This window comes from Trachemys scripta, chromosome 1 (genome assembly GCF_013100865.1).
Source record: "Trachemys scripta elegans isolate TJP31775 chromosome 1, CAS_Tse_1.0, whole genome shotgun sequence".
Classification (NCBI taxonomy): Eukaryota; Metazoa; Chordata; order Testudines; family Emydidae; genus Trachemys; species Trachemys scripta.
Window position 1 is genome coordinate 55104694 of NC_048298.1, and position 19284 is coordinate 55123977.

Sequence of the window (19284 nt, forward strand, 5' to 3'; positions counted from 1 at the left end):
AAAAAGCAACAGAGGGTCCTGTGGCACCTTTGAGACTAACAGAAGTACTGGGAGCATAAGCTGTCGTGGGTAAGAACCTCACTTCTTCAGATGCAAGGCAAGGCATCTGAAGAAGTGAGGTTCTTACCCACGAAAGCTTATGCTCCCAATACTTCTGTTAGTCTTAAAGGTGTCACAGGACCCTCTGTTGCTCTTTACAGATTCAGACTAACACGGCTACCCCTCTGATTCTTTATCCAGATTTGCTAGTGTAACTCCATAGACAAAATCAGTCTAAAGGAGTTTGCCTCTGTCTTCACGCACAAGGTCAGCTCCCAGATTGCTGCACTGGGCAGTACAGCATGGGGAGAAGGTGACCAGCCCTCTGTGGAGAAAGAAGTGGTTCGGGACTATTTAGAAAAACTGGACGTGCACAAGTCCATGGGGCCGGATGCGCTGCATCCGAGGGTGCTAAAGGAGTTGGCGGGTGAGATTGCAGAGCCATTAGCCATTATTTTTGAAAACTCATGGCGATCGGGGGAGGTCCCAGATGACTGGAAAAAGGCTAATGTAGTGCCCATCTTTAAAAAAGGGAAGAAGGAGGATCCGGGGAACTACAGGCCAGTCAGCCTCACCTCAGTCCCTGGAAAAATTATGGAGCAGGTCCTCAAGGAATCAATTATGAAACATTTAGAGGAGAGGAAAGTGATCAGGAACAGTCAGCATGGATTCATGAAGGGGAAGTCGTGCCTGACTAACCTAATTGCCTTCTATGATGAGATAACTGGCTCTGTGGATGAGGGGAAAGCAGTGGATGTGTTATTTCTTGACTTTAGCAAAGCTTTTGATACGGTCTCCCACAGTATTCTTGCCACCAAGTTAAAGAAGTATGGGCTGGATGAATGGACTGTAAGGTGGATAGAAAGCTGGCTAGATCGTCGGGCTCAACGGGTAGTGATCAATGGCTCCATGTCTAGTTGGCAGCCGGTTTCAAGTGGAGTGCCCCAAGGGTCGGTCCTGGGGCCGGTTTTGTTTAATATCTTTATTAATGATCTGGAGGATGGTGTGGACTGCACTCTCAGCAAGTTTGCAGATGACACGAAACTAGGAGGCGTGGTAGATACACTAGAGGGTAGGGATCGGATACAGAGGGACCTAGACAAATTAGAGGATTGGGCAGAAAAAAACCTGATGAGGTTCAACAAGGACAAGTGCAGAGTCCTGCACTTAGGACGGAAGAATCCCATGCACTGCTACAGACTAGGGACCGAATGGCTAGGTAGCAGTTCTGCTGAAAAGGACCTAGGGGTCACAGTGGACGAGAAGCTGGATATGAGTCAACAGTGTGCTCTTGTTGCCAAGAAGGCTAACGGCATTTTGGGCTGTATAAGTAGGGGCATTGCCAGCAGATCGAGGAACGTGATCGTTCCCCTTTATTCGACATTGGTGAGGCCTCATCTGGAATACTGTGTCCAGTTTTGGGCCCCACACTACAAGAAGGATGTGGAAAAATTGGAAAGAGTCCAGCGGAGGGCAACAAAAATGATTAGGGGTCTGGAGCACATGACTTATGAGGAGAGGCTGAGAGAACTGGGATTGTTTAGTCTCCAGAAGAGAAGAATGAGGGGGGATTTGATAGCAGCCTTCAACTACCTGAAGGGGGGTTCCAAAGAGGATGGAGCTCGGCTGTTCTCAGTGGTGGCAGATGACAGAACAAGGAGCAATGGTCTCAAGTTGCAGTGGGGGAGGTCCAGGTTGGATATCAGGAAAAACTATTTCACTAGGAGGGTGGTGAAACACTGGAATGCGTTACCTAGGGAGGTGGTGGAGTCTCCTTCCTTGGAGGTTTTTAAGGCCCGGCTTGACAAAGCCCTGGCTGGGATGATTTAGCTGGGAATTGGTCCTGCTTTGAGCAGGGGGTTGGACTAGATGACCTCTTGAGGTCCCTTCCAACTCTGATATTCTATGATTCTATGATTCTATGATTCTAAGAATCACCCCAACTGTATAAATGTATGCTGGTTAATCAAACTTGACTGTATTTGAAAGTGTGGAAGGACAAAACTAAGCAAATCCTGAAAACGTGAAGTGCAGTAAAGCACTTTGCCACCAAGCCACTTATTTAAAAGCTACAAAAGATGCACTACAATGTTATACTTCTGTTTGTTTGTTTTTTAGTCTTGGAAGAACTGGCACAGACTATTGTTCCCAGCTATGGAACAGCACCCGACCAGCAAAAGCTTCATACTTCAGAGTGGGTGAGTACTCTTTCATTTTAAGTTTACCTTTAGATTTCCAATGAAATTAAAGTGTTTTGTAGAATTTAAGGGTAGGCTTCCAGAAGAGTGGCTTTCCTTTTGCAGTTGCAGTTAGTGCCTGCAGCTCAGATTCATGCATGAGTCTGAATAGCTGCATCTCTAACTAGACTGTGGCCACGATTCATGTAAGTTAGAGTTGCAGCTACTCAGATTTGCACTGACACTTCACTTTAGGGTGCAAAATGTGATCTCAGATTACACACATAAATACGGAGGTCAGGCCTCAAACTGGTCTGAAAACATACCCCCTTAATTTCTAGGATATCTGTAATTTGGAATGAGCCAGGAAGAAGTATTCTGGGTTTCATTACTCTACTGAGCATGTTTAGTACTGTTGGATTTAGGTGTTAACAAGGTGCCAATTGCTTTAAGCAACATACATATGTTGTGTCAAACTTTATATGACAAAGTGTAGAGGAGCAATTTTTTAAGACGATTTATAAGATTGCTTCTTGCAACAACAACTAGGTCTAGAACAACACAAGAGGATTCTTGACTTCATCCTCAGTAACACAGGAATCAGTTCAAGAAATAAATGTAGTAAGTAATCATAAGGGAAGCTGGTAGCTGCCCATAGTTAAGTTGCTTAACACTTTCCTTTTTAAGCTGTGGATTCTACTAGCAAAGTGTGTGAGTCATGCCATTCTAGTGGATGGCCCACAGAGGATAACAGCCTACTATTGCTACCAGTTACTCTAGTACAGGGTGGGCAAAATATGGCCCATGGGCTGGATGCAGCCTGTCTAACATTTCTGTCCGGCCTGCCATGACTCCGGCAGCGCAGCGGGGCACTCAGGCAGGCTGCCTGCATTCTGTGGCCCCACACCGCTCCTAGAAGTGGGCAGCTGCTGATGGCATGTCTCTGCGTGCCCCTGGTGGGGGGGGGAAGCATCTCAGTGTGCTGCCCCCGCTCCCAGTACCATCCTCACAGCTCTCATTGGCTGGAAACGGGTCAATGGGAGCTGTGGGGGTGGTGCTTGCGGGCGCAGGCAGCGCACAGAGACCCACTGTCCCCTTCCCCCCAAGGGGCACGCAGAGACGTGCCAGCAGCACCCGGCCGCCGCCGCTTCTGGGAGCGGCATGGTAAGCACATCCCAGCCAGAACCTACACCTTGCACCCCCTCCCGCACCCCAACCCCCTGCCCCAGGTCAGAACTCCCTCCTGCACCCAAACTCCCTCCCAGACTCCGCACCCACTTCTGCACCACTATCCCCTGCCCCAGGTCAGAACCCCCTCCTGCACCCAAACTCCCTCCCAGACTCTACACCCCAATCCGCTGCCCCAGCCTAGAGCTCCCTCTTGCACCCCAGCTCCCTCCCAGACCCCGCACCCCCTCCATTAATATAGTAGAAATGTGCGGCCCGTGTAGGGTGACCAGATCACCCAAGTCAAATATCGGGACGCGGGGCGGGTGAGAAGGGGTCATGGCAGGAGGGGGCAGGGCAAAAAAAAAAAAAAAAAACCCTTCCTCCACAAGCACTGGAGGGAGGCCCTGGAGACGCAGGGGGAGCACGGGGCCGGGGTGAGTGAGCATCCGGCCTGGCCCTGAGTGCAGGCAGGACTCAGTCGGGCAGTAGGGAGAGTAGGGGGGCGGCGGCTGTTCTCCCCCCCTGGGCAGCGGGACTCGGGAGCAGCCGCTGCTGCAGCTCCCACTGCCGTGGGGGGAGGAAGCGGCCGATGGCCAAGCTCGGCGGCTCTGGCGCCTGGGCCGGAACCCCCTGAGCCTGGGCCTGCTGCTGGGACCCAGCAGTGTGCACGCTGTGCCCAGCCCCTGGCCAGTCGCGTCTGGGCTGCTGCCCAGCTGGTGCTATCCCGCGGCGGCCCCGGAGTGGGGGCAGCAGGCCCTAGCCCCCCCCCGTCCCGCTCGGGTCCCGCAGGGGAACGAACGGGGCTGGGCTGCCGATGCCTCCGCCCCGGGGCCGCCGCAGAGGCAGGGGCGGGGGAGCGCAAGCACTTCCGGGCTTTGGAGTATTTGCTTGTTTGTCCAGTGTCCCGACCTAATGTTGGTCGGGATGCAGGACAAACAAGAAAATATCGGGACAGTCCCGATAAAATCGGGACGTCTGGTCACCCTAGGCCCATGATGACTTACCAAAATTCATGGAGTGGCCGCCCTGCGAAAATTATTGCCCACCCCTGCTCTAGTAGCTCAAGTGGTAGAAGTCTGTGCTGTGCATGTAAAAGTCCAAGCTCTGATGATGACCCAAGTTGGGGGTCAATATAGTTCCTTTTCTCCTATTTAAAAAAAAGGGACATGACATCCAAAAACTCCTTATTAAAAAATGTTAAGATTGCAAAGTCAACCACTCAAGTTAGAAAATGCCAGAAATAAGGCTGCCCGTGCTTTGTATATGCATTATGATAAAGTCTAATTACATGATCCTACACTGTTTTTTTTCCACAAGACCCCTACCCTATTCAATACAAAGATTGGACAGCGCTCTAGGAATGAATCAAGGTTGTGTAGAGACCGAGCCTATTATGTGTAGGACTCCTCCTCCATTGTTTAGGAAAACTGGAAGGTGTGTAGTGAATAAGGCAAGGTGCTTGAAGAAGAGAAAGGATGGTCTTATGGTCAAGGAACCTGAATGCTGCCTTGGAGAACTGGATTCTGCCCCTGCCTCTGCCGCAGAGTTCCTGTGTGATGTAGGGCAAGTCACTTAAACCAAGCTTTTCAAAGGTGACCACTACTGGTGTGTTCCCTATTTTATGGGTGTACCAGGCAAGACAAGGGCCAGATTTGCAGAAGTGCTGAGAATTCACAACTGCAAGTGAAGTAGATTCGAGCTATGCTTTGAACAAATAAAGGGCTGTAAAAAATGTTAAGTACTCTAAAAAAAAATGAGGCCTGTGGTATCTTAAGTTGAGCACCCAGAATTAGTAGACACTTGTCAATTTTGGCTTGATCTTGGTGTGCCTCATTCCCATGCACCCATCCCAGTCTATAAAATGGAGATAATGCCACTTTATCTCAGAGGGGTATTGTGAAGATAAATTCATTAATGTTTGTGACATACCCAGATACCATAGAAACGCACAGGAGGGAAATAATACATTCAACGTCTGGCCTGAGGGTACGTCTACACTGTATGCTGCCGAAAGAAGCATGTAGAGTATATACGTGGGTAGCTCCCCTAGCCCAGTATAAATAGTGTAAACTGTGAGGCATGGCTTAGGCAAGTAAAGACATGCCTGAAGCGTGTGTCTATACCCGTGTACATACCCTGAACAGCTCTCTCCCTGCCCAAGCAGTGCTTCCCTGTCTACACTGCTTCTTTTAGCAGTGTACTGTCCTGTTGCTGGAGTCTTTCCCCACCACAGGGAAAGATTCTGGTAGTAGGGAAAGGCTCCAGCAGGGAAAGCCCTGCTGCATCCCAGCTGCCAGAGTCTTTAACCAACATGTGTAGCTACACACCACAGTGTGGATGCATCTTGGTTTCCGCTGTATTGTGTAGCTACACATACCCTACACGCTGCCATCAGTGGAGTGGAGTGCAGTGCAGATGTAGCCTTAGAGGGCACCCAAAGATCCTGAAAGTGTGAATTTCCCCACCCCTTCCCTTATATGGGGGCTGAAAACTAGTCCTACAAGGGAGCGCTGGCTTCAGCCTTATGTAAAGGTAAAGACTTCTGGCCTCTTCCTTATAAAGCTTAACAAATGTCTTGTGTCAGTTGCAAAAGTTACATGAAAAATATAACAGGAAGTCAGCTGGATGTCTAACCTAAGTTAGCACAGCGCAGTCAAATGGCTTTGACATCATCATATGTCAGCAGTTACCATCAGTTTTCTTAAGTCAAGGGGGTACTAATGACTCCCAGTATATTTCTCTGTTCTAACTGGTGCAAAAGCTTTAGTTTTAGTACTGAGCTTCATTCAGTAAATAGAAGGGAAGCAGCTTTCTCCTTTTACATGTTGGGGTACTGAAACCGTATAGGAAAGTTTTCCTTTTAACTGATGCTTACTAATCTCATTGTTGCTAAAAACGTATCTCTTTTTTAGCACTTCATTACACTGGAGTGAGGGCAGGGCTTGTGGCAGAGCCAGAGGTTGAGTAGTGAGCACCCCCAGCACATTGGAAAGTCGGCACCTGTAGCTCCAGCCCTGGAGTTGGTGCCTATACAAGAAGCTGCATATTAACTTCTGAAGAGCCGCATGTGGCTCTGGAGCCACAGGTTGGACACCCCTGCTCTACGTGCCACTAGATGGGACAGAAGACCACACCCAGAATGTGTGTGGGTTACACCTGCACCACCACTTGCAACACTAGCAGCATTCATCTTGTCATGGGGGATACAAAACATATCTCGGAAAACATCCCCAGTAAATGGTGAATGCTTTGTCATGCACAGGCCTCTGGTTGAACACCCAACAGGTCACTTGTTCAAGCACAGACTTGTGAAAGATTTGTACTACAACTTTAGCGGTGCAACATCTTTTCCAAAATCTGCCCTTTCACCATCACTATGTTCATGCGTGCTAGGGACCTTTTAATGTGAGCCAGCAGGGTTTACACAGGCCAGTCAGCGAGCACATGTTGGAGTACTTTAGAAATCACATCCCTGTAGTGCACATTGCCGCACCATGTAGACCAGCCTTACAGCAGCTTCCTGCTGTCCAGCCTACCCAACTCTTAGTTTGCATCCCTTCAGCCTTTCTAAAATGCTGCTTTCCCTCCCGCTGTTCTGACCGTCTCATGTGCTTTGTGACTTTTAGGTCAAGGGACAATGGAGCCTTTCTGAATATTACAGAGTAAAGTGCTACTCAGTGCAAGAGTGGCAGAACTAGGGGCCTACACGGTTATTATTTCAAGTGCCAGCAATGCAGCTGGCTCTGTGTAATTCACACAATGAAGAAAATCTCTGGCCTGAAGAGGTCCCAAGCCATATGGATATTATTTTGTTTTAGTCTTTCTGAGTTCCTTTCAGACAGAGTTGAGTAGTTAAGCTCCGGGCATGACAAAAGGGTAACTTGTTTCCAGACTAACTGCTGACATCCGGGGACCAGAACTTAATTCCATGTCAGGCTGATGGCATCTGGCAACAAAAGGAAATCCAGCAAAGCACTATAGTTCTTTTGATTTTTAATAGAACTGTCTGAGTCATAATATGAATTGTGAGCTTGGCACTTGAATATCAATGAAAAAGCAGCCTACACTAGTGCAAAGGAGATTCTATGGTCTTGTGTTATGGTTATATTATTCTATGTGTAAGGGAAAAATAATCTAAAGATAAAGCAAAACAATGGGTCAGACTCTCAGGCAGTGTAAAATGACACAGTCCTATTGACTTCACTAGTGCTGTATGGATTAAGGTGACCAGATAGCAAGTGTGAAAAATCAGGATACTTTGGGGGTGGGGGTGCAGGGAGCATAGTTGCCTATATAAAACAAAGCCCCTAATATCAGGACATCGGGTCACCCTAACAGGGATTTACATCAGCTGCAAATAAGGCCCAGTATATATAACCTGATGTCCAAGGCAGGCACATTTTTACTACAATGGTAAATTACTGAAGAGCAATTAATCTTGTGAAAGTTGTCCTCCATAATTGCAAAGATACTGTGATCTTAGGTTTTCTGCCATAAAAATGCTAGTTGGACAAGTCACTCCTGCAGAGGGTCTTGTCACTTAGATTATCTAAGTTTCAGAGTAGCAGCCGTGTTAGTCTGTATCCGCAAAAAGAACAGGAGTACTTGTGGCATTTGTTAGTCTCTAAGGTGCCACAAGTACTCCTGTTAGATTATCTACTGACCTTAAAATATTGTGCTTGTTCATGGTGTAGTAAAAGATAAATAAACAACAATCTTGGCTTTTACTAGCTCACTCATTTTTCTTCATTCTCATCTTTTTACTGATCTTCCATGTCTCCACCCACAGACCATTCGAGTGTCCTGAGAAACCACTGTAAATGTAGACACATTTCACTCTGGCTAATGTCATGTGGCATTGTTTCCATGAAACTGGAGCATAGGCGTAAGCTGCTTCTGAAGAATGCGCACTGCTAGAATGTTATCCTCTCATCTTCTGCTGGAGAAGTCTCGTGCAGCTAGGTTTCACATATGTATGACAAAACGTTCAAATAGCATTCTGTGCTAGAGAGGCCCAGTGATCTAGAGCACAGGACCGAGAGTCAGGATGTCCTCAGTTCCACTACAGATTTTTACTGATTCGCCACGGGGCCTTGGTCCAGTCACTGCCAGCCAAGTTATCCCAGACCTTATTTAGCTGTTCAGGATAAAATCCCTTTTATTTCCCTGTTCAGATTGTAGCTTTGTCCTGACAGTGAGAGAGCAAGGGCTACTCGCCTGATACTCGCTCATATTAGCAAGTAGATGGGAAGGAAGTGGAGAGAAATGGGGAGAGGGCACAGCTCTGCCTCAGTGCCACTTAATTCACTTGCCATAGTAGCTAGTTAGGCTCACAGGGACAGTAATTTACTAAATACAGAGCCAGGAAAGGGCAGAGGACTGTGACTCTGAGTCACAATTTGTTCCTTTGTCTGGCTCCTAGGGCATAGACGTTACACACCACTCTTTATTCAGGGCAATTGTTATTACAGGGTACAATTTCCAAAAGTACCTCAGTGACTTAGGTGTCTAAATCACTTTTGAAAATGGAACATAGGTTCCTAAATTATTTAGATGCATTTGAAACATTTACCCACAGTCTAGCCCATTTCCTCTCATTCGGATTCCTTATGTATAAAATTAGTATAACTGGTACCTACCTCACAAGGGTGTTGTGGTGATTGATTGATTGATTGGGGTGTACTGTGTAGTGCTTTAAGTCTTCAAAAACATGACATAATATGTGCTAAATGTAATTCTTCACCAGGTAAATGTATTGTTTCATACTGTTTAACGGTATTGATCAATATCAATCTGCTATATATTAGGGCATTATTATAACGTCAGACTGGAAGAGTGATATCTGCATCCCTACTGAAAATGTATTAGCTGATTAAACTGAGACTCTGAAAATTGGACCCATGATTATTTCTTCCCAAACAAAGGGCTATGAGATACAAAGGACCTGTCTATAATGTTTGGGCTATATTAAGCCATTGATGTTTAAGCAGAACTCATTAAATTTGCAGCCCAGTTCAACTCATTTTAATAATAAATTTAAATTCTTATAGAGTATTTCCTGGAGTCCCCTCCACTCAGATGCTATAAAAACTCTGGGGAGGGGTTGAAAATATTTACTGGAGCTCTGACTGAATTTAATCCCTGATAACAGCATTTTGAAGCATCATTTTAACTGTTTTAAACTTGAAAATGAAAAGTAAGAGAGTATAATAATATAACATTATGGTTGAATAGATGAAATAACAATTCTGTTGGAATCTTATTTTTTTGTTAACTTAGCTGCATTACACAGATATGTTATTTTCTATTTCCCTCTTTTTTCAATTAAATGTGTTGCTTAATCTATTACTGAACGTTACAAAAGCTATGCAATAAAATATATGGGATGTACAACACAATTGAACTATTGGAACCTGAGTTTTTGCATTTCCCGACTTTAAACATTTTAACTTTATAGCACTTAATATTACATTAATGTAAATTTTTGAATTTCATAATTTTGATCATACAACAAAATGATAAGTATCAGAGGGGTAGCTGTGTTAGTCTGGATCTGTAAAAAGCAACAGAGAGTCCTGTGGCACCTTTAAGACTAACAGATGTATTGGAGCATAAGCTTTCATGGGTGAATATCCACTTCGTCAGACGCACCCACGAAAGCTTATGCTCCAATACATCTGTTAGTCTTAAAGGTGCCACAGAACAAAATGATAAATACCCATGTTTAATCTGTTATTTTACTTTAATGCTTTATAAAGTGTGTAATGTGGGGAAAACTGGACACTATTTACAGTAGCTATAAACAAAAGTTAAACAAAGGCTTCCCAGTGGGATTACATTTGAAAAATGGGCTTCCAGCTATATTTTCACAACTGTGAACCCTTTGTGGACCTGGATTCATGAAGTTGCAATAAAATTGCTTAATCTTTCAGCTACATAAAAGGTGATACATATGAATGCTATTGAAATGTAGGACACTGGGGAATGGCCAGCCTCTGTAGGCTTGTAGTGTTATTGCCCCTCCCCGTTATGATAGTCTATATACTGTTACGTTAAAAAAAAACTCTCCACATTATTAAAAGAAAATTAGGTTGCAAAGTCAAGCACTCAAAAGTTAGGAGATACCAGATTTAAGGTTGCCCATGCAGCCTTCATTTGGCCCCTTTATACATCTATCCTGCATACTGAATGAGGCATGGGTCCTGTGGAAAAGGAAGTATATGATCATTAGGGCCGGTGTTTTCTGGAAACTGCTGCTATTGCCACGATTTTTTCCAAAATGACACTTCAATTCAGGAATCACCAATCAGAGAAGGGGTGGGCTATGCGGGCTCATGTCAGGCCTCCTCCCTCTTCCCCCCCCCCCATGCTGTAAAGGATTACATATTGCTCAAGTTTGTCGATACACGTATTTTTTGTATCACTATAATTCATATCTAAAAGTTCCAAAATATACATCTTGGAAAATCTGAAATTACTCTGTTTTCATTGCTGGAAAACACTGGCCCTAGTGATCATGTAATTAAAGTCTGCATCGTAATTCATGCACACAAGGGGGACAAATTAAGGTGACATGGGCAACCTTAAATCTGGCATTTCCTAACTTTTGAGCAGGACCGGCTCTAGGCATCAGCAAACCAAGCATGTGCTTGGGGCGACACAATTTCAGGGGCGGCATTCCGGCCACCTTTCAGAGTTTTGTTTTTTTTGCTTGGGGCGGCAAAAAACCTAGAGCCGGCCCTGCTTTTGAGAGCTTAACTTTGCAACCTAAATGACTTTATTTAAACATTGGATTTTTAATGTAATTTTCTATTAAAACAAACAAAAATTCTGTTATGTGCAACTGTAACAATCCCCCCCATTATTCGTCATCGTAAGAGTCTGACCGCTGTACATTCAGCATTGCAACATGGACTTTTACCACTTGAGCTACAGGACCAAACCAACCAGCAGTTTGAAAAAAGCTTTTTGCCCAGGGGAGGGCATAGTCTGCAGGGCCATGTGTTGGGTCCAAGGGGGAGAAAGAGGGGAATGATTGGCAGAAGTCTGACCTGGCTTTCTTCCCTTTCCCCCACTCCCACTGCAACAGCTGGAACAACAGCTCACTTCAATTGCATTTTCAGTGTTGTATCTGCTACTGCTTCGGTGGGGATGAACACCCAGCTCTTTAGAATGTTCATGTTCAGTTATTTTGGGGGTGAACGCCCAGTTCTTTAGAATGTTCATGTTCAGTTATTTTGAAATACTGCCAAAATTTTCCTGAGGAATGCAAGTGAGAAGAGGGAAATAGTAATTTTCAACAGTTTAAATCTCAGGAAAACCTGTACAGAATTTCATGGGACAAAGCAAAGGCTCTTCTCTAACCAGAGGGCTTTCTCTCTACTGAATGTCTAAGGCCTTCTGCAAACAATAGAGGTGTTAGAATTTCTCTTTAAAAAATAACAAGAATCCTTTTAAAATGGAAGGTGTTTGGCTACCTAAATATACGGGTCACTTCTATCTTCCCCTTTCTATTATAGACTTAGATACATGAGAGTCTATTGTAATTATGAGCATAGAGATTGGCCCACTTAGTATTTATTGTCATTGTCCCTTAAGTAACAGGAATGTCATAAATTCTTTTTAGTATGATTTTTATATTTAGAACACCTGGTTGCTGACTTGATTTTAGTCATTTGACTCTTTCCCAAGTTCATATTGTTTCATTTTTTAAAATGCAAATGACAGTGTAGTTGTCAAGGTAAAATCAGTATGATAAAAATACAAATCCAAAGTCTAACATCACTCTACCGTTTATTTTAGTTCCAAGAAACGTAATAAGTTGCAAAAGTATGATCAGGTTCTGCTTCAGTAGAAAAGAGGGTGCTAATTAAAAACAAAACATAACTATTTTACAGTAATTTGATATTTTAACTCCACACTAGAATGTAGACACCATGCAGCTAAGCCCAATTACAAGACATTTAAAACTAGTCTGGAGATAGCACTAGCAGTGCTGCATTTTATATTTAAAACTACAGCTGTTGCAGACAATCTTTGAATGGCCAAGTTGGATGATCTAATAGGTCTCTTTCAGCTCTAACTCCTATAATTCTAAGAAATGAGAACTGCTGATTGATTTGGTTCAGACAGATATTCTGTGTCACTGCAATAAGCTAAAGATGCTGGATGTCAAGAAGTTTGAAACATTAATTATCCCAAACCTTTAAAGCCTGGAGTAATTTATAGCAGCTGTATCCAAACTCGTTAGTAATAATAGGTAACATTACCATTCAAACAACAGTGAGTAAAGCCTCATACAAGTCGTTACTTTGATATCAGGGTCAATATAGGAAAGGCAGGGAAAGAAGTTCTTGTTTTCAGCAGTTTTGCAAGCCTTTAGGAATACATATCTTCTCTCATGCAACTTTAGAAATAAGATCCTAAACTGGAATAAGTTAACATAGTTCTGTTGACTTCAGTGGCGCTATATCAGTTTACAGCAGCTGAGGATCTGGCCCAATGTCATGAACAGCTTCCAGTTTAACCTAAGCCACGCAGACACGCACTTCTTCAAACGGGGTGAGAATTCTAATGACATTAAGGTTTAGTTGTTAACAAAATGAATGTGAGGATGAGCATTATTAAGGATACGATTTCATCATGGAGATCATGGATTCTGTGACTGTAAGAGACCTCTTCAGCTTCTGCCCTGCAGCTGTCAGTCCCTCTCTGCAGGACTCGGGCTTCAGTCCCCCCCAGCATTCAGCCCCTCACTCCCCTGTGATTTTTAGTAAAAGTCACAGACAGGTCACTGGCTTCCATGAATTTTTGTTTATTGCCCATGACACGTCTGTGACTTTTACTAAAAATAACTGTGACAAAATCTTAACCTTAAGCATTATTACACATGGTGATGCCCACAAGTATTCCCACAAACTAACTGCAAAAACGTAACTCTAGCATTCAAATTTCTCCATCAAACCCATCATCAATTGTGCCTAAAATGTCATACACATGAATTAACACATTAAGATGTTATTAGTGGATATGACAATCTATCCTATGTTCCTCTAGGGACTGGGTGATGGTTTATGGATATATTAATCTTTTTGATTTTGGCATATATTATAACATGATGGATGTGTGGTGTTTAACAATGTTCTGTGCCTGCTGAGATTTTGCTAATAAAAATAAGAAGTATATCCACATGGGATGCGTTACGTTTGGTGAATGCATTTGCACTGTGGCCGTGTCCTTCTCTGGTTCAGGGTCGTGCATGTGGCACTGGTTCTTATGGATATTAGTGTGTATGGAGCCATGAAAGGATTTTTCAGTTGTTGAGAAGCTCAGACTTCTGGCAAAGTTTCTGGGAAAGACGGGAAGCCAGTTATTGTGAGAGTCCCTGCAGGAAACAAAATGTTTTATAACATGGATCTGTAACAGTATATCACAATGGTACGTACATTACCTGACAGATGCCTTATTTGGTAATGGTACTGTCACCTAAGCTCCTTCCTTTGCCATATTTGCAAAAGTTAATCTGCAATTTTTGAAGGAGAAAATTAGGTAGAAGTTCTGCTGTCCTTATGTCATACAGAGACCTGGCTCTTTACAAAAGGGAACAGTTTGATCCTGAGTTTTGTTGCTACTGTAACGACTTGACATTGAGTTTTTCTACTCCTCAACTTCTGTACATAGTCAACAAACAAAAAGAACTGGCTTGCAAAGATCTTCATAATTAAAATGTTCTGCACCCCTTACAGGCAGAGTTTGATCAAAAACCTGACTCCTTGTTCTTTAACGATGGCCAGCGAAGAATTGACTTTGTTTTGGTGTATGAAGATGAGAGCAAAAATGAGAATCGCAAGAAGAGTGTGAATAAAAAGCAAATGGTAAGGTGTTTCTCAGTTTCTGTTTCATGGAGACATTGGTCATAATTAGCATGGAAAAAATAATTGATTTTTCAGTTCAAGCCAAACTGAAAGCTGGGGGAGAGGGGAGGGGAATTGATTCAGGTTGAACCGAAACTGGATTTTTTTCAGTGTCTCACTAACCAAAAAAACCAAAAAAAAATAATTTTTTTTTCAAACAAAATGTTTGAACCCAAACTAAATTTATTTCAGTTTTTCATTTTGTTTTGGGCCATTTTTTTGGTGGTTTCACCTTTTTTTTAAATTATCTAGATTTCAAAACAAAACACCGTTTTGAAAGGAAAGGTCAAAATGAAATGTTACAAAATGTTTTGACATTTTCAGTATTTTTGTCCTTTATTTATTTATTTATTTATTTTGGCTGAAACTATTCTCTAAATGCAGTTTGGCAAATAGTATCAGTGCCCCTGAAAACTGCATATTTCAATGAATTTACTATTTGCCAAAAAAAGGTCACCCAACTCCATAGTTCAGGGTGAAGCCAGACTTGTATTTTAAGCACTATTTCTCACTTTTGTTTGGAGTAACCAATGTGTCTGCGCATTGAATGCTTAACCTAGCCTGTGAAACTTCTTTCAGGGAAAGATGTTTATACGTTGTGTAGTCAAAAATTACATGTGTTTTCCCTGTGGTTTGTGATTTTTCAGCCCACATGTTCTCAGCAGCAGCAAGTTTTCTGAACTCCCAAGTTTCACTCATAAAGACTGATTTTTAGGCAGTGAGGAATAGGACAGTTTTAATTCACAGACCACTTCCCTTGAAAGAACAATCAAGGAATCGTTGTTGTTGTAGGCTGGCTCCTCCACAAGTTAGCTGGTGCTAGAAAAATACCAAAGCCAGAAGTGTCACTGTGTTGACCTAGACACCCAAGTGAGCACCGGAGCACACCAGGCCTTCACTGTGGAAACCTATAGACAGAGAGGACCAGATCCTCAGGTGTGCCTGAGCTCTGCTTTACACACCTAAGGGGGGTGGTTTTCCACCACTTTTCCACTCCCCCTGTCCTGAGCACTGGTGAAGGCTGGTTTGGCTGCTGGCACAAGCTGTAACAGTCACAGGACTACTCCAACTTGCACCAGCTGGAATGACCTGTTAGGGCCATTTCACTAGCACAGGATGGCATAGCATACTCTGATCACACTCCCTCCTGTGCCTGACGCGCCCCACCGTGCTGCAGGAGGAAGGTGCTGGGAATAGAGAGCATAGAGCTGGCTGTGCTGGCATTAAGCCACTCAGGGCTATGCCTACACAAAGGAAATCCCCATCAGCCCCATAAGGGCAGCTTTAGCACAAAGCAACCAGCAGTGGGGCCAAGGATCTGGCCTTGTATGTGTGGGATGATCATAAACTGTGGGATTAGTGGTGAGCTCCATGATTGAGCTCCCAGATTGCTCAGGGCTTGGGGCCAAGCTTGCAGTTGGATCCATCTGTGCACTTCACAGGGTTAGATTTCTGTAACGAAAGCGACAGCACCTGGAATGCTCTGGGGCTTCATCACTGACTTGATACATATTAAGGATCACTAGGGGTAGTAGATGATTGGCAGAGAACTGGGGTGTTCTGAAGGACCAGGATTTGGGGGGATATGGAGGAGGGGAGTTGTGGTGGCACGGAGAGGAATGGGAAAGAGAGGGCATTGCTGGGAGTTATAGGAAAAACATGGGTGTTAAGAGTGGGTGGGAGGAGGAACATAGAAACAGGAGTGCCAGACTGGATCAGATCCAAGGTTCATCTAGTCCAGTATCCTGCCTCTGACAGTGGCCAGAGCTACATGTTTCAGAGGAAGGTATAAGAACCCAGCAGTAAACAGATGTTTAATAGTCTATTCCAGTGTTTCCCAAACTTGGGACGCTTGTGTAGGGAAAGCCCCTGGCGGGCCGGGCCGGTTTGTTTACCTGCCGCGTCCGCAGGTCTGGCCAATCGTGGTTCCCACAGGCCACGGTTCGCTGCTCCGGGCCAATGGGAGTTTCTGGAAGCAGCGTGGGCCGAGGGACCTACTGTCCGCCACTTCCAGCAGCTCCCATTGGCCCAGAGCAGTGAACCTGCGGACATGGCAGGTAAACAAACCGGCCCGGCCCGCCAGGGGCTTTCCCTACACAAGTGGTGTCCCAAGTTTGGGAAACACTGGTCTATTCCAAATATAGGTCTCATCTTGGTCTCTAATAGTTAGAGACTGGCTTAAACCCAGGAGCAAAAAGTTTAATAGCCCTTCCAAAGTTTTAGTCATCATTAATTATGACAACTCTGGATTTTCTTGAAAACTATATAAATACCCAATCCCTATTGGAATCTTGTCAAGTTCTTGGCCTTAATGACTTCCTATGGCACTGAATCCCACAGTCTAATTACATATTGTGTGAAAAAGTATTTCCTTTGATCAGTTCTGAATTATCCACTTTTTAAATTTTTCCCTTCTTCTTATGTTATAAGACAGGGAGAACAGAAGTTTCTGATCTGCCTTCTTGATATCATTTATTATTTTATATGCATATATAATGACCCTCTTATTCATCTCCTTTCCAAGGTAAACAACCCCAATCTTTTAAATCTTTCTTTATATGAGCGTTTTTTCCAGGCCTTTAATCATCCTTGTTGCTCTTTTCTGCACCAGGGAGAAATAGTGTGTTAAAAAGAATAATCTTGACTAGGGCAGGGGCACAAAGAAAGAGAGCAGATTGTCACTTCCTATATCTTCTCTCCTCACCGTCCTTTGCCCCAGCAAGAACTGGTCAAAAAGTTTCAAATTCCAAAAGTTTTCAACAAGAAAAAAAGGACAATTTTTTCATGAAAATCTTAATGAAAAATTCATCCTATTTTTCAATGAACTCCAACCTCAACATATTTTAAGGTGTATAACATTTACATAGATAAAGTTTTCAGCATTAAATTTATGCATGTAAGAAAGGGATCAGAACAAAATACAAAAGGGCTAAGCCTGAGGTGTGGAGGGAGATAAACAGGTCATGGAGACAGGAGGCAGGGCCCTCTTCCCACTTTGCCTTAAAGACCCTGCTCTAATCTGTTCCATCCATTTTTCCCACTCCACATGCCTGCTCCAGAACACCCATTTCTCAGACATACACACAAATGTACTCCAGCGACACCATATCTTCCATACTCACTTCTCTCTGTGCCCCTCCCCCAGCAATATTGTTCCCCCAATACTTTCTTCTCCCATGTCACCCCAACAGTCTGATCCTCCACAAAGATCCTCTGTAATACATCAGCTTCCTATTCACACCAGTGTCTTGCTAGTGTTACAGTAGAAATAGTGTTATTGAACTGTACAGAGAATTTCTTCAATATGTACAACAGCAGATTTTGTTGATAAAGATATCTAGAACCAAGAGAACATTCCCAGCCATATTATTACAGCGCATAGGCATTGTAGGTCACAATTTAATCCTGGACTCCTTGATATTGTCCCTTTAATTTTAGGATTATGTAGACATCCCTAAACTTGAAAGGTGCATTTTAACACAGTACTTCACTCTTGTATCTGAGCAACATTTCTCTCTTAAACCTTTGAGTTTTAATAGACTCTGCTGGAGACGGGCAAGGATACTACACAATACCAAAAGCAGCAGGTTTATGAATAATGACTTGCCTTAGGGAAAAGGAGGAGTAGGAGTAAAAAGCCTTGTAGCTAGATGGGTTGATATTCATTGCACAGTATTGCAGTTGGCATTGCTGAGGCAGCCATAAGGAATGTCATTAGTTGTGTTAAATAGAGTACAACAGTGGGTGGATGTAGCTTTACACATGGTCACAAGTACCAAAAATAAAAAGAAGTGGAGAGGTAATTAAAAACAAAAAGCTGCCCTTTTGGAAACACTGTCGTATCAATTACATTTTTATGTTTTTGTCTCATTTTTGGTCAGAACCCAAGTGTATTTTTTTAAAATGAGTGTCTTTTTCAAAGAGTAATGAAAATTAACATGTGCAATAAATTATTAGTATTTTATTATGTGGATAAAATTAACTCTTGAATTATCAGACCAGTAAGATTATCAGTATTATGCTAGGTGCTTTCCATTCATAAAAGAAGGTGCAGTCTCTGTCCCCAGGGGCTTACAATCTAAGGCCCCATCCTGTCATTTGTTACGTGTGCACAGACTGCTATGCCCCTGTGGAGCCCAACTGAAGTCAGTGGGGCTCTGTGTGGTGCAGTAATACACCTACATATTATGAATTGCAGGACCAGGGTCCATAGGACACAAAAAGAGGGGATAGTGGGATACAAGTGGCCATGGTGGAGACTAGTTACCTTTTGATAATTTAATGATGATATGATCTGAGGGAGTGTGGAGAGTGTATTTTCCATGATGTATATACACTATTTCCAATTACTTATCAACTCTGCCATTATCAATCTGCTTCGTTTTTGCAGGACTCACAGCAGAAGTGGGTGTCCAGGAAAGATTTAAATGTAGAGTGGTAGTAGCATTTAGAAAAGGGCCTTACATGAATAGGGACAGTGTGAAGGCCCAGAGATGTTATAGGAGCCGAGGACAAACATGTTGAGATTGGTATCAGTAGAGCCGAGGAGATGGCTGGTGACACAAAAAGAGACAAGGACGGAGAACTAGGGAGAGTCAGAATTATGCAGGGTCTTGAAGCCCGGAACAAGGAGCTCGAATCTGATGTATTCATAGATGGAGAACCAGTAAAAGGATTCAAAGCTGGGGGAGTTCTATGGACCAGATGATGGATGAGTGAAGGGAAGAAGTGAGAGGACAGTGAAAGGTTGAGGAGGAGGAAGAAGAAGAGGGTAGAGAAAAATGGACAGTTTCCCTTTTAATCTGGGAGGTTTTTGTACTGTGGAGTGAGAGGAAGTGAGTCATTCAGTGTGACCAGAATCCTGTGGTGAATTTCTCTAAATGTTGAAAAACACATCAAATACAGCTGTCATGGATTTAATAATACACTTTCCTTATCTGTTAGTCAAGGAATAGGATTCTGGCATCTTTAAAAGGTGAGAAGTA

The 19284-nt window shown here is 43.5% G+C and overlaps 1 protein-coding gene across 1 annotated transcript in view; it reads left to right on the forward strand.

Annotated features, from left to right (window-relative positions):
* The window catches only part of ANO6 (anoctamin 6), a 120500-nt gene that overhangs the window by 47065 nt on the left and 54151 nt on the right, over positions 1 to 19284 (forward strand). Inside the window, exons 2-3 of the mRNA XM_034769957.1 lie at positions 2158 to 2237; positions 14132 to 14260. Coding sequence (XP_034625848.1) covers positions 2158 to 2237; positions 14132 to 14260 — 209 coding nt within the window. The remainder of the gene's footprint in view (positions 1 to 2157; positions 2238 to 14131; positions 14261 to 19284) is intronic.